Source organism: Oncorhynchus tshawytscha, linkage group LG19 (genome assembly GCF_018296145.1).
Source record: "Oncorhynchus tshawytscha isolate Ot180627B linkage group LG19, Otsh_v2.0, whole genome shotgun sequence".
NCBI lineage: Eukaryota > Metazoa > Chordata > Actinopteri > Salmoniformes > Salmonidae > Oncorhynchus > Oncorhynchus tshawytscha.
In genome coordinates this window covers 47,334,544-47,346,686 of record NC_056447.1, presented here as the reverse complement: position 1 = coordinate 47,346,686, position 12,143 = coordinate 47,334,544, and the positions used below count along the sequence as shown (strand labels likewise).

Below are 12,143 nucleotides of genomic sequence, written 5' to 3'. Positions count from 1 at the left end.
ATCCCGAAACTTCTGAAAGGAAAGGTTAATTTCATTAGGTTTATCAATGTGCAATCTGTAGCAAAGGATTAATAAATATAGTAATGTCATCAAAATATTCAAACAAATTAAGGCTAGTGTGCCAATAAAAAAATTAAAAAACTTTGGTCCTGGCTGAGAAGCCACACATCTCCAGATAGTACCACCTTACTACTACTGGAGCTAAAGAAATGACCAAATCCAAGGACAGAAACAAATGCAATAACTACACATTTGTGGGACTTTATAAGCATTGGAAATGAATACACTACTATACTATTATAATAGTAATGTTATATTCCAGTGATGTTTACTGCTTTGATATACTCACTGATATATATATATATATATATATATATGCTACGCTTTAACTCCATAGTGCACTTGGCTGAACTCTCTCCATGGGGCTAGAAAATTAGTCTCGTCCACCAGCCAGTTAGGAGAGTTGAAGTCTCGTCCACCAGCCAGTTAGGAGAGTTGAAGTCTCGTCCACCAGCCAGTTAGGAGAGTTGAAGTCTCGTCCACCAGCCAGTTAGGAGAGTTGAAGTCTCGTCCACCAGCCAGTTAGGAGAGCTGCTATATGCTAAAGGCCCAGTCAAGTGAGTTTAACACCACTGCCTGTAAATCCACCAATCAAAAGACATGAAGGTGTGAGAGAGAGAGAGAGAGGTTCTTTGACGCGCCACGTCTACTCCATGTCCGAGGCATCATTGTCTGAGAGGATGTCGCTCCCTTTTACCCTGTTGTACAGGATGTTTCTGGATCCGTCCCCATCCCCGTCAGACGCACTGCAGGAGCAGAGGTTTCCGGAGAACAGGGCCTCCATCTCCTCCAGCCTGCGGCCCTGGGTCTCTGGCAGACAGCCCATCACAAACAGCAGCCCCAGAACACTCAGGCCTGAGTAGAGGAAGAATGCACCTGGAGGGAGGAAGAGAGAAATGGAGACACCGGTTAGCTTGAAGGAGAAGAGAAGAGGTTGAAACATTTAGTGTAGTGAACTATGCATTTACAACCCCTAATCCAGTTCAGTTCAGTCATTCAAATCATCAGTCAGTTTATCAGTCAGGCAGGCAGTAGGTTCTCAGTTATAGCTTTTTAACACCCATCACAATTAGACAGTATCTATGTAGAGGAGCAGCACCATAGTAGGTGAGGTACTCAGCGACGTGGAGGAAGGTGAGTGACACCAGGACGTTACAGATCCAGTTGACTCCGGCTGAACAGGCGTTCCCAGTGCTCCTGGCCCACAGAGGGTAGATCTCACTGTTCACTGTCCACGGCATGGGCCCCATACCTACAGCACAGACACACAGACAGGCACGGATAGAGATGTGGACACAGACAGAAAAGAGTTATAGACCATGAGATTTATATTTCAAAAACTGTAAGCAATATATACTGTACTATGAAGAACACTTCAAACTGGTATGAAACTCTCCAGGTGGGAAAATATACAACTTTTTTAACTTTGTTTGTGTGTGTGTGTGTGTGTGTGTGTCAGTGAGGGAGGGAGGGAGAAAGGGTGTTGTTCTCACCTGGAGCAAAGAAAGCCAGGTAGAGGATGAGCCCAAGCAGCACTATCCAGGAGTAGGAAGTGGGGCAGTAGTTATAGGCCCAGAGAGACCCATCACTGACCTGGCTGGGATTGGAACACCTGTACATAGCCAAAACACATCAGATAATGTGGCTAAACAGAACTCAGATACAGCAGAAATAAAGCCATCTCCAGCTTCAGAGACAGACTGACAGACAGGCAAGAAGTAACAGAGTCACACACACACACACAAATCCCTAACCTGCCCCAGGCGGCTTCATCGGTCGATGTTTGATTGACAGGTATGCAGGAAGAGTTGTATACAGTGGAACCGTTCTCACGGTAACAGAACCCACAGTCAGGATCCAACATGCAGGGCTGACAGGACCTGGGGACAGTTAACAGTGTGACACCTTTCACTCTATTGTGGTGGGGACAGGAAAAAAATCTCAAGCCTTATATAGTATTAGGTAATACAAGTCAAACCCAGTCTCACCCATATAGTGTGCAGGAGGTGGAGTTGAGAGAGGTGTCAGTGGGGTGGAGAGTGACTGCAGGGGAGTGCTGGGCCGATAACAGGAACCCTATAGCCAAGACCGTCAGACTCAAAGCAGTACCTAGAAGACAGAGAAATTAAGAAGTCTTCTGACTTAATGCAAAGCACATTTCTACATTTTAAGTTAAAAAGTAGGCGGTATACCGTATGCCGGGGTATTTGGAAATTGCCACGGGATGGTTTTTCAATACCGTCAATACAGTTGAAACTATTTATTTAAAAAAAATGTAATACACTTGAATATTTGAGGCTACTTTTGAAGTAAATACCAGCAGTCAACTTGTGTAATACGTTAAGCGATAAAGCAGATTGCGTTCTTCATTTCACCTGTCAAGCTTACCGCTAGTTCCCACTCACATTTACAAGCACACAACGATTCAATTGTATTTGTCACGTTCCGTAAACAACAGGTGTGGACTAACAGGGGAATGCTTACTTACAGGCCCTTCCCAACAACGCAGAGATAAATAAATAAAAGTAAAACGCGTAATAAAAATAATAATAGATACACAATGAGTAATGATAAGTCGATGTGCAGGGTACGAGGTAATTGACATAGATATGTATATATATATAACTCGGAATTTCTGCAGCATGCAGTCACTGCAGCATGCGCCAGGTGATCTATAGATTTCACAACTAAATGTTTGCCAGCTAGATATCTTATAACTGTTAAGTTAACTGTTTAAAATATGCTAAATGCTCTGCAGTTGTGCATTTGGTTTGCTAACTTAATAGCTAGTTATCTAGCTAGCTAAGTGGTTAGCTTCTTGGAAAATCAAGGTATGACAATCTGGATATTCAAATTTGTATTTATTTAACTCGGCAAGTTAGATAAGAACAAATTCTTATTTACAATGACGGCCTACGCAGGCCAAACCCTAACGACGCTGGGCCAATTGTGCACCCCCCCTTAGGAACTCCCAATCACAGCCGGTTGGGATACAGCCTAGAATTGAACCAAGGTCTGTAGTGACGCCTCTAGCACTGAGATGCAGTGCCTTAGATCACTGCGCCACTCAGGAGCCCAAGCTTATTAAGAACCATATCTAACTGCCCCTTGGGATAAAATGTGAATATCCACACACACATACACACACCCATTAAGCTCCCCAGCGTAAGCTTCCTGCGTCCGACTCTTTCCACAAGCCACACCCCCACCAGGGTGAACAGGAAGTTGGTGGCGGCGGTGGCGGAAGCCAACCAGATGGCCTGCTTGTCGTCCCTCACTCCCGCCATCTGTAAGATGGTGGCGCTGTAGTACCTGATAGGGACAACAGAAAGAGAAGGCATGAACACGGAGGATAAGCAGACCATAGGAGGCTGCTGAGGGGAGGACGGCTCATAACAACGGCCGGAACGGAGCATATGGAATGGCATCAAACACCTGGAAACCATGTGTTTGATGTATTTGATACCATTCTACTTCAGCCATTACCACGAGCCCATCCTCCCCAATTAAGGTGTCACCAACCTCCTGTGAAGCATACAGTAGGGAAGAGAGTGACTGGCAGGTAGACAGGACGATGAGACCACTTTAGATTAATGAGATGCGGCCATAGATAAACACAATGATTTCTGATTAAGGAAAACACCTACATGACAGTGTTGATCCCAGAGAGCTGTTGGAACATCTGCAGGCCGCAGCCTACGGTCAGGGCTCTGCGGGTGGGAGGGCGAGTCAGCATACGCCACAATACTAGGCCACCTGGTGGACAGAGGGAAATTTGGTAACACTTTTATGAACATTTAAAAACAGCTGCATGCATTATACATTTTAGGGTCTATAGCACCAAATGTTTTAGTTTCCAACAGAATGCATTATATGATTAATTAACCTGCTAAATTGGAGAAAGGCCCAATTGGTGAGACCTATTTGAGAAATCTGTGTGTTCTATGGCTGCATTTACACAGGCAGCTAAATTCTGATCTTTATGCACTAATTGGTCTTTTGACCTGATGTGATTGGTCAAAAGACCAATTAGTGGAAAAAAGACCAGAATTGGGCTGCCTGTGTAAATGCAGCCTAAGTTATGTGCATAAAACTGATATGAAATGCTTCAAGAATCAAATTAACTTAAACAACAAAGGCTACATTTACACAGGCTGCCAAATTCTGATATTTTTTCCACTAATCAAATTAGATCTTTTCACATCAGATACTTTTCAGAGCTGATCTGATTGGTCAAAATACCAATTAGTGAAACAAAGATCAGAATCAGGCTGCCTGTGTAAAAGCAGCCAAAGAAAAACAAAGAGTTGCCTCTGAACCAAGAACACACATTGAGAGGCTTAGGCTCTCAGTCTTTTGACCAATCAGATCAGCACTGAAAAAGATCTGATGTGATTGGTCAAAAGAACAAATAGTGGAAAAAAGATTTACAACTGGGCTGCCTGTGTAAATGCAACCTTAGGAACAAATCAACATTTACTGGGGGGAGGGTCTGGTCCAACTCAAGGTGTCATTATGAAAACTGCACCCCCCTCCCCAAAGTTCAAACATTTTTCACATGAACCTCCCCTTGTACTGTAAAATAAATTGAACACCCTCACTCCTCAAACTTCTCTCTTCCTTATATATATATATATATATATATATATATATATAGTGGGGCAAAAAAGTATTTAGTCAGCCATCAATTGTGCAAGTTCTCCCACTTAAAAAGATGAGAGAGGCCTGTAATTTTCATAATAGGTATACTTCAACTATGACAGACAAAATTAGACAAAAAAAATACAGAAAATCACATTGTATGATTTTTTATTAAATTATTTGCAAATTATGGTGGAAAATAAGTATTTGGTCAATAACAAAAGTTTATCTCAATACTTTGTTATATACCCTTTGTTGGCAATGACAGAGGTCAAACGTTTTCTACGTGTCTATGGGTCGCTGTTTCAGATCATCTGGATGTGCCACGGCTAGTGTGTGTGTCGGTGTCCAAAATGAATGCGTAAACGTATGTGTGTGTGTGCACTTCTATGTGTCACCTCCTGCATCCTTCTCCTCATCCTCGATGTTGGTCCTCATGCTGTCATACTCCTTTTCAATGTTCTGACCCCCGCGGATCCTGCTGAGCACCTGCCTGGCCTGCTGGGTAAGGCCCTTCTGAAGGAGCCAGCGGGGACTCTCTGGCAGGAATAGGAAACCAAAGAACTGGAGCACCGCAGGGACAATGGACAGACCCAACATGTACCTACAGACAGACAAACAGAGAGACAGATAGGGAGTGAGAGAGAGAGACACACACACGGAGGGGGGGGGGGTTATCAAATTCAGTTCCACAGAGCTGTTTTAAGTTCCTGATGGTTTGCTTTTGGAAATGAACATTTTAATTTCACACAAGAACAGGCTCCAATCTTGGCCAAACACCTAAACGAGATCTGCTTTATCTCCTAACGTATTGCACAAGTTGACTGCAGGTATGTTTTACCTGCTGCTTTTGTTTGAACATCTTGGTGTGTATTTTGGCTGGACTTTTTTTATTTTTATATATATATTCTGTCCCCACTTGCTTCAATATGTCCACCATTGTTCCAGTACCCAAAGTAGCAAAGGTAACTGAACTAAATGACTATCGCCCCATAGCACTCACTTCTGTCATCATGAAGTGCTTTGAGAGGCTAGTTAAAGATCATGTCACCTCTACCTGACACCCTGCCTAGACCCTCTTCAATTTTCTTACCGCTCCAATAGATCCACAGACAATGCGATCGCACTGCACACTGCCCTATCCCATCTGGACATACCAGATGGGATAAGAATACCTATGTAAGAATGCTGTTCATTGACTATAGCTTAGCCTTCAACACCATAGTACCCTTCAAGCTCATCATTAAGCTCAGGGCCCTGGGTCTGAACCCCGCCCTGTGCAACTGGGACCTGGACTTCCTGACCGGCCTCCTCCAGGTGGTGAAGGTAGGAAACAACACCTCCGCTTCACTGATCCTCAACATAGGGGCCACACAAGGGTGCGTACTGAGCCCCCTTCTGTAATCCCTGCTCACCCATGACTGCGTGGCCACGCACGCCTCCAACTCAATCATCAAGTTTGCAGACGACACAACAGTAGTAAGCCTGATTCCCAACAATGATGAGACAGTCTACAGGGAGGAGATGAGGGCCCTGGTGGACTGGTGCCAGGAAAATAACCTCTCCCTCAACGTCAACAAAACAAAGGTGCTGATCGTGGACTTCAGGAAACAGCAGAGGGAGCACACCCCTATCCACATCGATGGGACCGCAGTGGAGAAGGTGAAAAGTTTCAAGTTCCTCTGCGTACACATCACTGACAATCTGAAATGGTTCACCCACACAGACAGTGTGGTGAAGGAGGCTGAAGAAATTCAGCTTGGCCCCTAAGACCCTCACAAACTTTTACAGATGCACAATTGAGAGCATCCTGTCAGGCTGTATCACCACCTGGTATGGCAACTGCACCACCAACAACCGCAGGGCTCTCCAGAGGGTGGTGCGGTATGCACAATGCATCACTGGGGCACATTGCCTGCCCTCCAGGACACCTACAGCACTTGATGTCACAGGAAGGCCAAAAAGATCATCAAGGACATCAACCACCCAAGCCACGGCCTGTTCACCCCACTATCATCCAGAAGCGAGGTCAGTACAGGTGCATCAAAGCTGGGAGAGAGAGACTGAAAAACAGCTTCTATCTCAAGCCCATCAGACTGTTAAATAGCCATCAGTAGACAGCTACCACCCGGTTACTCAACCCTGCACCTTAGAGGCTGCTGCCCTATATACATAGACATGGAATCACTGGCTACTTTAATAATGGAACACTAGTCAATTTAATAATGTTTTACATACTCATTTAATATGTATATACTGTATTCTATCCTACTGTATTTTAGTTTATGCCACTCCAACATTGCTCGTCTTAATATTTATATATTTCTTAATTCCATTCTTTTAGATTTGTGTGTATTGATGTTAATTGTTAGATACTACTGCACTGTTGGAGCTAGGAACACAAGCATTTCGCTACACCCGCAATAACATAGGTGACCAATAAAATTTGAATTTTGATATTAGAACCATCTTCCGTTCTTCCACACATGCAAGGAGAAGTTCGAGAACGGAAGCTGAAGTCCCTTGTGGTTGCTATATAATATGGATGCAAAACAAAAGATTATGCAGTGTTTTTTTTTTCTTCAGGCATTTAGCAGAGACACCTCAAAGCAGCTTCCAAAGCTAACTAAACCAAAAATATAACTGAACCGAGAACTGTAGGCTATTGTAACTGAAGCGTCCCGTTCTAGTATTACTAGCTACTGAGTATCCATGGCAATATAGAATAGAATAGGGCCTATCTCTGATAAAAACTTACCTCCAGCCGTTGTGGTGCAGGTAAGTAAAGGCCCCGTCCACAACACTGGCAATAAACTGTCCGGCTGTGATGAAGAGGGTGTAAGTGGTGACCAGCTGACCCCTCAGGTGTGGTGGGGAGACCTCCGCAAGGTAAACAGGAACCGTCATGGAGGCAATCCCTAAAAGGGGGGGGTCTTTATATGTGTTTTTAGTATGTGTTTATAGCAAGGTTCTGGGAAATGATTCACGATTCATCTCACATTTTGGAAGAGTTTACCTAAAGTGTATCTGCACTACCTGCCCTTAGTAAACTTTACAATGACAAAGGTGTTTGTAAAGACTTCCAAAATAATCCTATTGGCTGGCTTGGGAAAACAACCGCATACATGTGAAACTGGTCAGTCAGTCATGGCTCTCAATTTGGTTATTGTTAGGCTACTTGTCCAGTAAATGTTTGAACTAAATAAACAAACCTTACCTATTCCCAAACCAACTGTAATCCTTCCGACAAGAAGAACCTCCTTGTTTGGAGCAGCACCTAACACAACTCCTCCAGCAGTAAAAATGAAGCTGGCCATTAGTATGCAGATCCTGCGCCCGAAGAGCCCATTCAGAGTCCCGCCAGCCAGGGCAGAGAGCGCCGCTGCACCCACAGTACTGGAGACCAACAACTCCTGCCATAGAGCGGTCAAATGCATTTCTTTTTTCAGGAGAAGCATAGCCCCAGAGACCACCCCGGTGTCATAGCCAAAAAGGAAGCCACCCAGGGCAGAAAAAAACGCCAAGACGTACACGAATACCGGTGTGACATCCTGGTCGGTGGCCAGCTCCGGTTCGCCGGCGGCAGAGGTGACGGTGACGCCAGGGTTGTTGGTGCTCGATTCAGACGGCGCTCTGATGAGACTCCGCCGCTCTCTGTCGTCCGTAACTTTCTTCCTCATGACGCCCATGGGGTTGCTCATACTACGCAGATTGTATTCATTGTCGTTTCTGTTGAGGGACATAAAGAGAAACAACTTCACAAACGTTCAACCAGGGCAGAGAAAAATAGATACCTGAGTAGGCTGGCTATACAGGTAACTCCGTTTCGATTACCATTCACTCGGGTAATTTACGCGTGAAATGGAGGGGAGGGGATAGCCATTTTGGTTGGTCACTGAGTGAAGGGTATGTATGACGCTAGAATAAAATCAGCTCTGATTACGCACATGAAAAGTCAAACATGTTTATAACAACGTTATAATATTCCAAGCCATATTCCTAATTACTAACCCGAAATGTATTGCTATGTATGCCTAACAACTTGAGCATTTTCCCCAACCACAAAATCGTATATAGGGAAATAAGAAATAGGTCTGTAGGCTACTGTTTTCTTATTTCCCCAAAAACATGAAATATAGAATAGCGGACCCTTACGGGCAAGGGAGGTGAGCGGATGGGAGACTGAGTGCAGGATGTCTATTATACTGAATGGATGACGAATATACAAAATAAAACTATATGTACAAATCCAAAAATGGAAATTAACTCACAAACAAGTATTAGCTGAATCAACTTTTCAAGATAGGCCTAGTTAAACAGCTAAACATATGCCTAAGCTGCACAGTCAGCAGCATGATGTCCAATAGACCCACAGCAGACCCTCTGTTACAGAACTTAAAGCAGACTGCTTTTTATATACATGGCAATCCATCTACCCCAATCACGTCTCACTGATCAATAATTGTGCGCACCTCTGGATAGGGAAGCCCCTTGACAAAGCGCGAGAACAAAATCTTTGTTAGAGCAAATTCTCACAAAGTCAAAATGGGCTAAATCGTAAAAGTCCATGACAACAAAACATTCGATTTTTGGTCTTTCACAAATATACATTGTAGAAATAGGCGGTGTTTATTACTTTATGGCTGTGGTAACTAGTTACGAGATAGAGGAACTAGTTACGACCCTTGTGACTGGTCGTGTGCCGTAAAGTGATTCGTTGAATGGCGCATTACGCATTGATTCATAGAACAATTGGAACGCCCAGACAGTGATTTCCACCAGTTACCACAGCCACAAAGTCAAATTGTCTATAACATAAAAATGCTGGAATTGTTGTTGCTTTCTGGTCTTAATTTAATGTTAGGCATAACGTTAGTAGTGTGGTTAGGTTTAACATCACATTGTAAGACGATAAACTGTAGAAATAGCCTACTTTGTGGCTGTGGTAACTAGTGACGACCGCACAGACTGGCCTAGCTCCGCTTCCAGTCCTATCCTAGTCGCTTATCTATCAGTGAATATGCAAAGAACTGTAAATGCTCAGTTGAAAGTTTGAAACTTATCACACGCCTTTTGGAGTTTTTCCCAGAAGGAAGTAGGCTACAGCTGCGCTTTCAGCATAACACAACGACCAGTTTATAAGAAAATATTACCTTTACGGACGATAATCTTTGGAGCAAGTTTTCTGGACTGTAGCCAAACAGCTGACTCCGCTGCTGTCTGCTCTAGGCTATGCTACCAAACGGGTAGTTTTACTGAAGTCGTCACATGATTCATCTGACGATTGGCGAGGGAAGGAGTCACGCCTGGCTGTATCTTACATGGGGAACGTCTTTGAATTCCTAAGTCGAAACAACCTCTACAGCCTACATTAAAAAAGAGGATCTTGTCGAATGGAATTTCAGAAATACTAGTACGACAACTTCTAAGTTTGGGTCAGCTGCCGTATTATGCTATGCGTTCAGTTACATTGTTAGTGTGTCTTCAATGGCTGCAAGTGACAGTATCAGTGCAACGTTGTTGCTTTTCATGTAGTCCACTGTCGCTTTTGGAGGATTGTAACTATAGATACATGCATTTAAAGTCGTCATTTATCGAACAACATATCAAATACAATGGTTAACAAGGAAGAACTGGAAGAAAGATTGAAAAAACTATTAGTGAGATTAAAAAACCTACAGGAGGGGAAGCAGTTGAGTACCCTGGTACAGATCATCCAAGACCTTCTTTTCCTGGCGCACACTGATGACTGTGGTAATAAACCATACATTATAGTTATTTCTAGAATTTTTAATACTATTTTCCATCATGTATACCAATTTATAGTTTCCTACTGATTGTGCATTTGTGTTTAATCTCTATGCAGTGTACTTTCTGTAGGACAGATGTTTATATGTACAAAGTGTCAATTTCAGACTTCTGTTATTCTCGTCTATCTAAGCCAGGCAATTGTTGAAGTTGCACCCAGTTAAAAATATAAATTATCTCGTTATTGAACTGAAAGAACATGTCATTACCTCTTCTGCTCTCCTCTCCTCGCCCTCTCCTCTCCCTCTCCTCTGTTTCTCCTCTCTGTCTCTCCTGTCCCTCTCCTCTCTCTCCTGTCCCTCTCTTCTGTCTCTTCTGTCCCTCTCCTCCTCTCCTGTCTCTCCTCCACTTTCTCTCCTCTCCTCTGTCTCTCTTATCTCTCCCGTCTCTCCACTATTTCTCTTATCTCTCCTCTCCCCTGTCTCTCCTCCCCTGTCTCTCCTTTCTCTCTCCTCTCCCTTGTCACTCCTCTCCCCTGTCAATCCCCTCTCCCCTGTCTCTCCTCTCCTCTAATCTTTCCTGTCAGCAGCAGAGCTATTTGAGGATAAAGATGTCCATGTGCCTCTTATGGTGGTGTTGTCGACTTACAGCAACAGCAGAGGGGTGCAACAGGTAACCCATTATCACAACTCACTGATCATCAGCCAGCTGAGCGCTATTGTCTTTACACATATAATACAGTTGTACTGTAGTACTAATCAAACAGAAGGCCTGGATAGGAGTGTGACTAAACACCTGCTTGGGTCACATGACCTCATCTGTCAGGGTCACACTTTACATTCAAGCTCTAGTGTGAGATATTCTAATGACTTGTTGTTACGCTGTACTTAAACTGTACTTGACTAGACTTACAGGAATATGTACACTGTCTTGTAAAGTGTTACCAGTGATTTTATTTATACAGTATACAGTTTATTTATAAAATATCTATTTTCCCTGTAGGTGGGATGGTCGTTGCTGTGTCGGCTGATGGAGATATGTCCTTCCACCTTGGACTCACTGGTCAGGCCCCTGGGAGCAGGGAAAGACTGGGAGGTACTTGGAGTGCATCAGTAAGTAGTGGAAGACCCCCTTACAGTGCTTTCGGAAAGTATTCAGACCCATTGACTTTTTACACATTTTGTTACGTTACAGCCTTATTCTAAAATGGATTAAATAAAACATTTTCCCAATCAATCTACACACAATACCCCATAATGACAAAGAAATAAGGTATTTCTGTTTTGTATTTTTAATAGATTTGCTAAAATTTCTAAAAAAACAGTTTAGAAATTTTAGCAAATCTATTAAAAATACAAAACAGAAATACCTTATTTCCATAAGTATTCAGACCCTTTGCTCTGAGATTCAAAATTGAGCTCAGGTGCATCCTGTTTCCATTGATCATCCTTGAGATGTGTCTACACACCCTGGGGTGGCAGGGTAGCCTAGTGGTTAGAGCGTTGGACTAGTAACCAGAAGGTTGCAAGCTCAAACCCCCGAGCTGACAAGGTACAAATCTGTCGTTCTGCCCCTGAACAGGCAGTTAACCCACTGTTCCTAGGCCGTCATTGAAAATAAGAATTTGTTCTTAACTGACTTGCCTAGTTAAATAAAGGTAAAATTAAAAAACAACTTGATTGGAGTCCACCTGT

The 12,143-nt window shown here is 43.4% G+C and overlaps 2 protein-coding genes across 11 annotated transcripts in view; one reads left to right on the top strand and one right to left on the bottom strand.

Annotated features, from left to right (window-relative positions):
- Positions 1–13: 13 nt before the first annotated feature.
- LOC112218873 (proton myo-inositol cotransporter) lies at positions 14–10,441 on the bottom strand. 5 transcript variants are annotated; one of them, XM_024380100.2, is made up of 11 exons: positions 10,381–10,441; positions 7,919–8,430; positions 7,460–7,619; positions 5,100–5,305; positions 3,708–3,816; positions 3,209–3,372; positions 2,049–2,169; positions 1,815–1,940; positions 1,554–1,672; positions 1,160–1,312; positions 14–936 (listed from the first exon to the last, which is right to left on the bottom strand). In XM_024380100.2, the coding sequence occupies exons 2-11, from the start codon at positions 8,400–8,402 to the stop codon at positions 707–709; spliced, it is 1,872 nt and encodes a 623-aa protein (XP_024235868.2). In that variant the 5' UTR covers positions 8,403–8,430; positions 10,381–10,441; the 3' UTR covers positions 14–706. The 5 variants fall into 5 exon arrangements, with proteins under 5 accessions (XP_024235868.2, XP_024235866.2, XP_024235867.2 ...); XM_024380098.2 differs by lacking the exon at positions 10,381–10,441 and adding an exon at positions 9,855–9,973; XM_024380099.2 differs by lacking the exon at positions 10,381–10,441 and adding an exon at positions 9,174–9,313.
- lrrk2 (leucine-rich repeat kinase 2) overlaps positions 10,317–12,143 on the top strand; it is a 59,352-nt gene continuing 57,525 nt past the window's right edge. For 4 of the 6 annotated variants that reach the window (XM_042301761.1, XM_024380091.2, XM_024380092.2 and 1 more), the window contains exons 1-3: positions 10,317–10,455; positions 11,036–11,121; positions 11,452–11,561. In XM_042301761.1, coding sequence (XP_042157695.1) covers positions 10,317–10,455; positions 11,036–11,121; positions 11,452–11,561 — 335 coding nt within the window. The remainder of the gene's footprint in view (positions 10,456–11,035; positions 11,122–11,451; positions 11,562–12,143) is intronic. The other 2 variants (XM_024380093.2, XM_024380090.2) reach the window with 1 other exon arrangement.

Bases quoted from the DNA above. Each gene is read 5' to 3' on its own strand.
- LOC112218873 (XM_024380097.2), bottom strand. From the start codon at position 8,444: ATGTCCCTCAACAGAAACGACAATGAATACAATCTGCGTAGTATGAGC. The intron at 7,620-7,918 runs GTAAGGTTTGTT...CCCCCCTTTTAG, and splicing joins TACAGTTGGTTTGGGAATAG to GGATTGCCTCCATGACGGTT. The intron at 1,941-2,048 runs GTGAGACTGGGT...AACTGTCCCCAG, and splicing joins ACCTCCTGCACACTATATGG to GTCCTGTCAGCCCTGCATGT.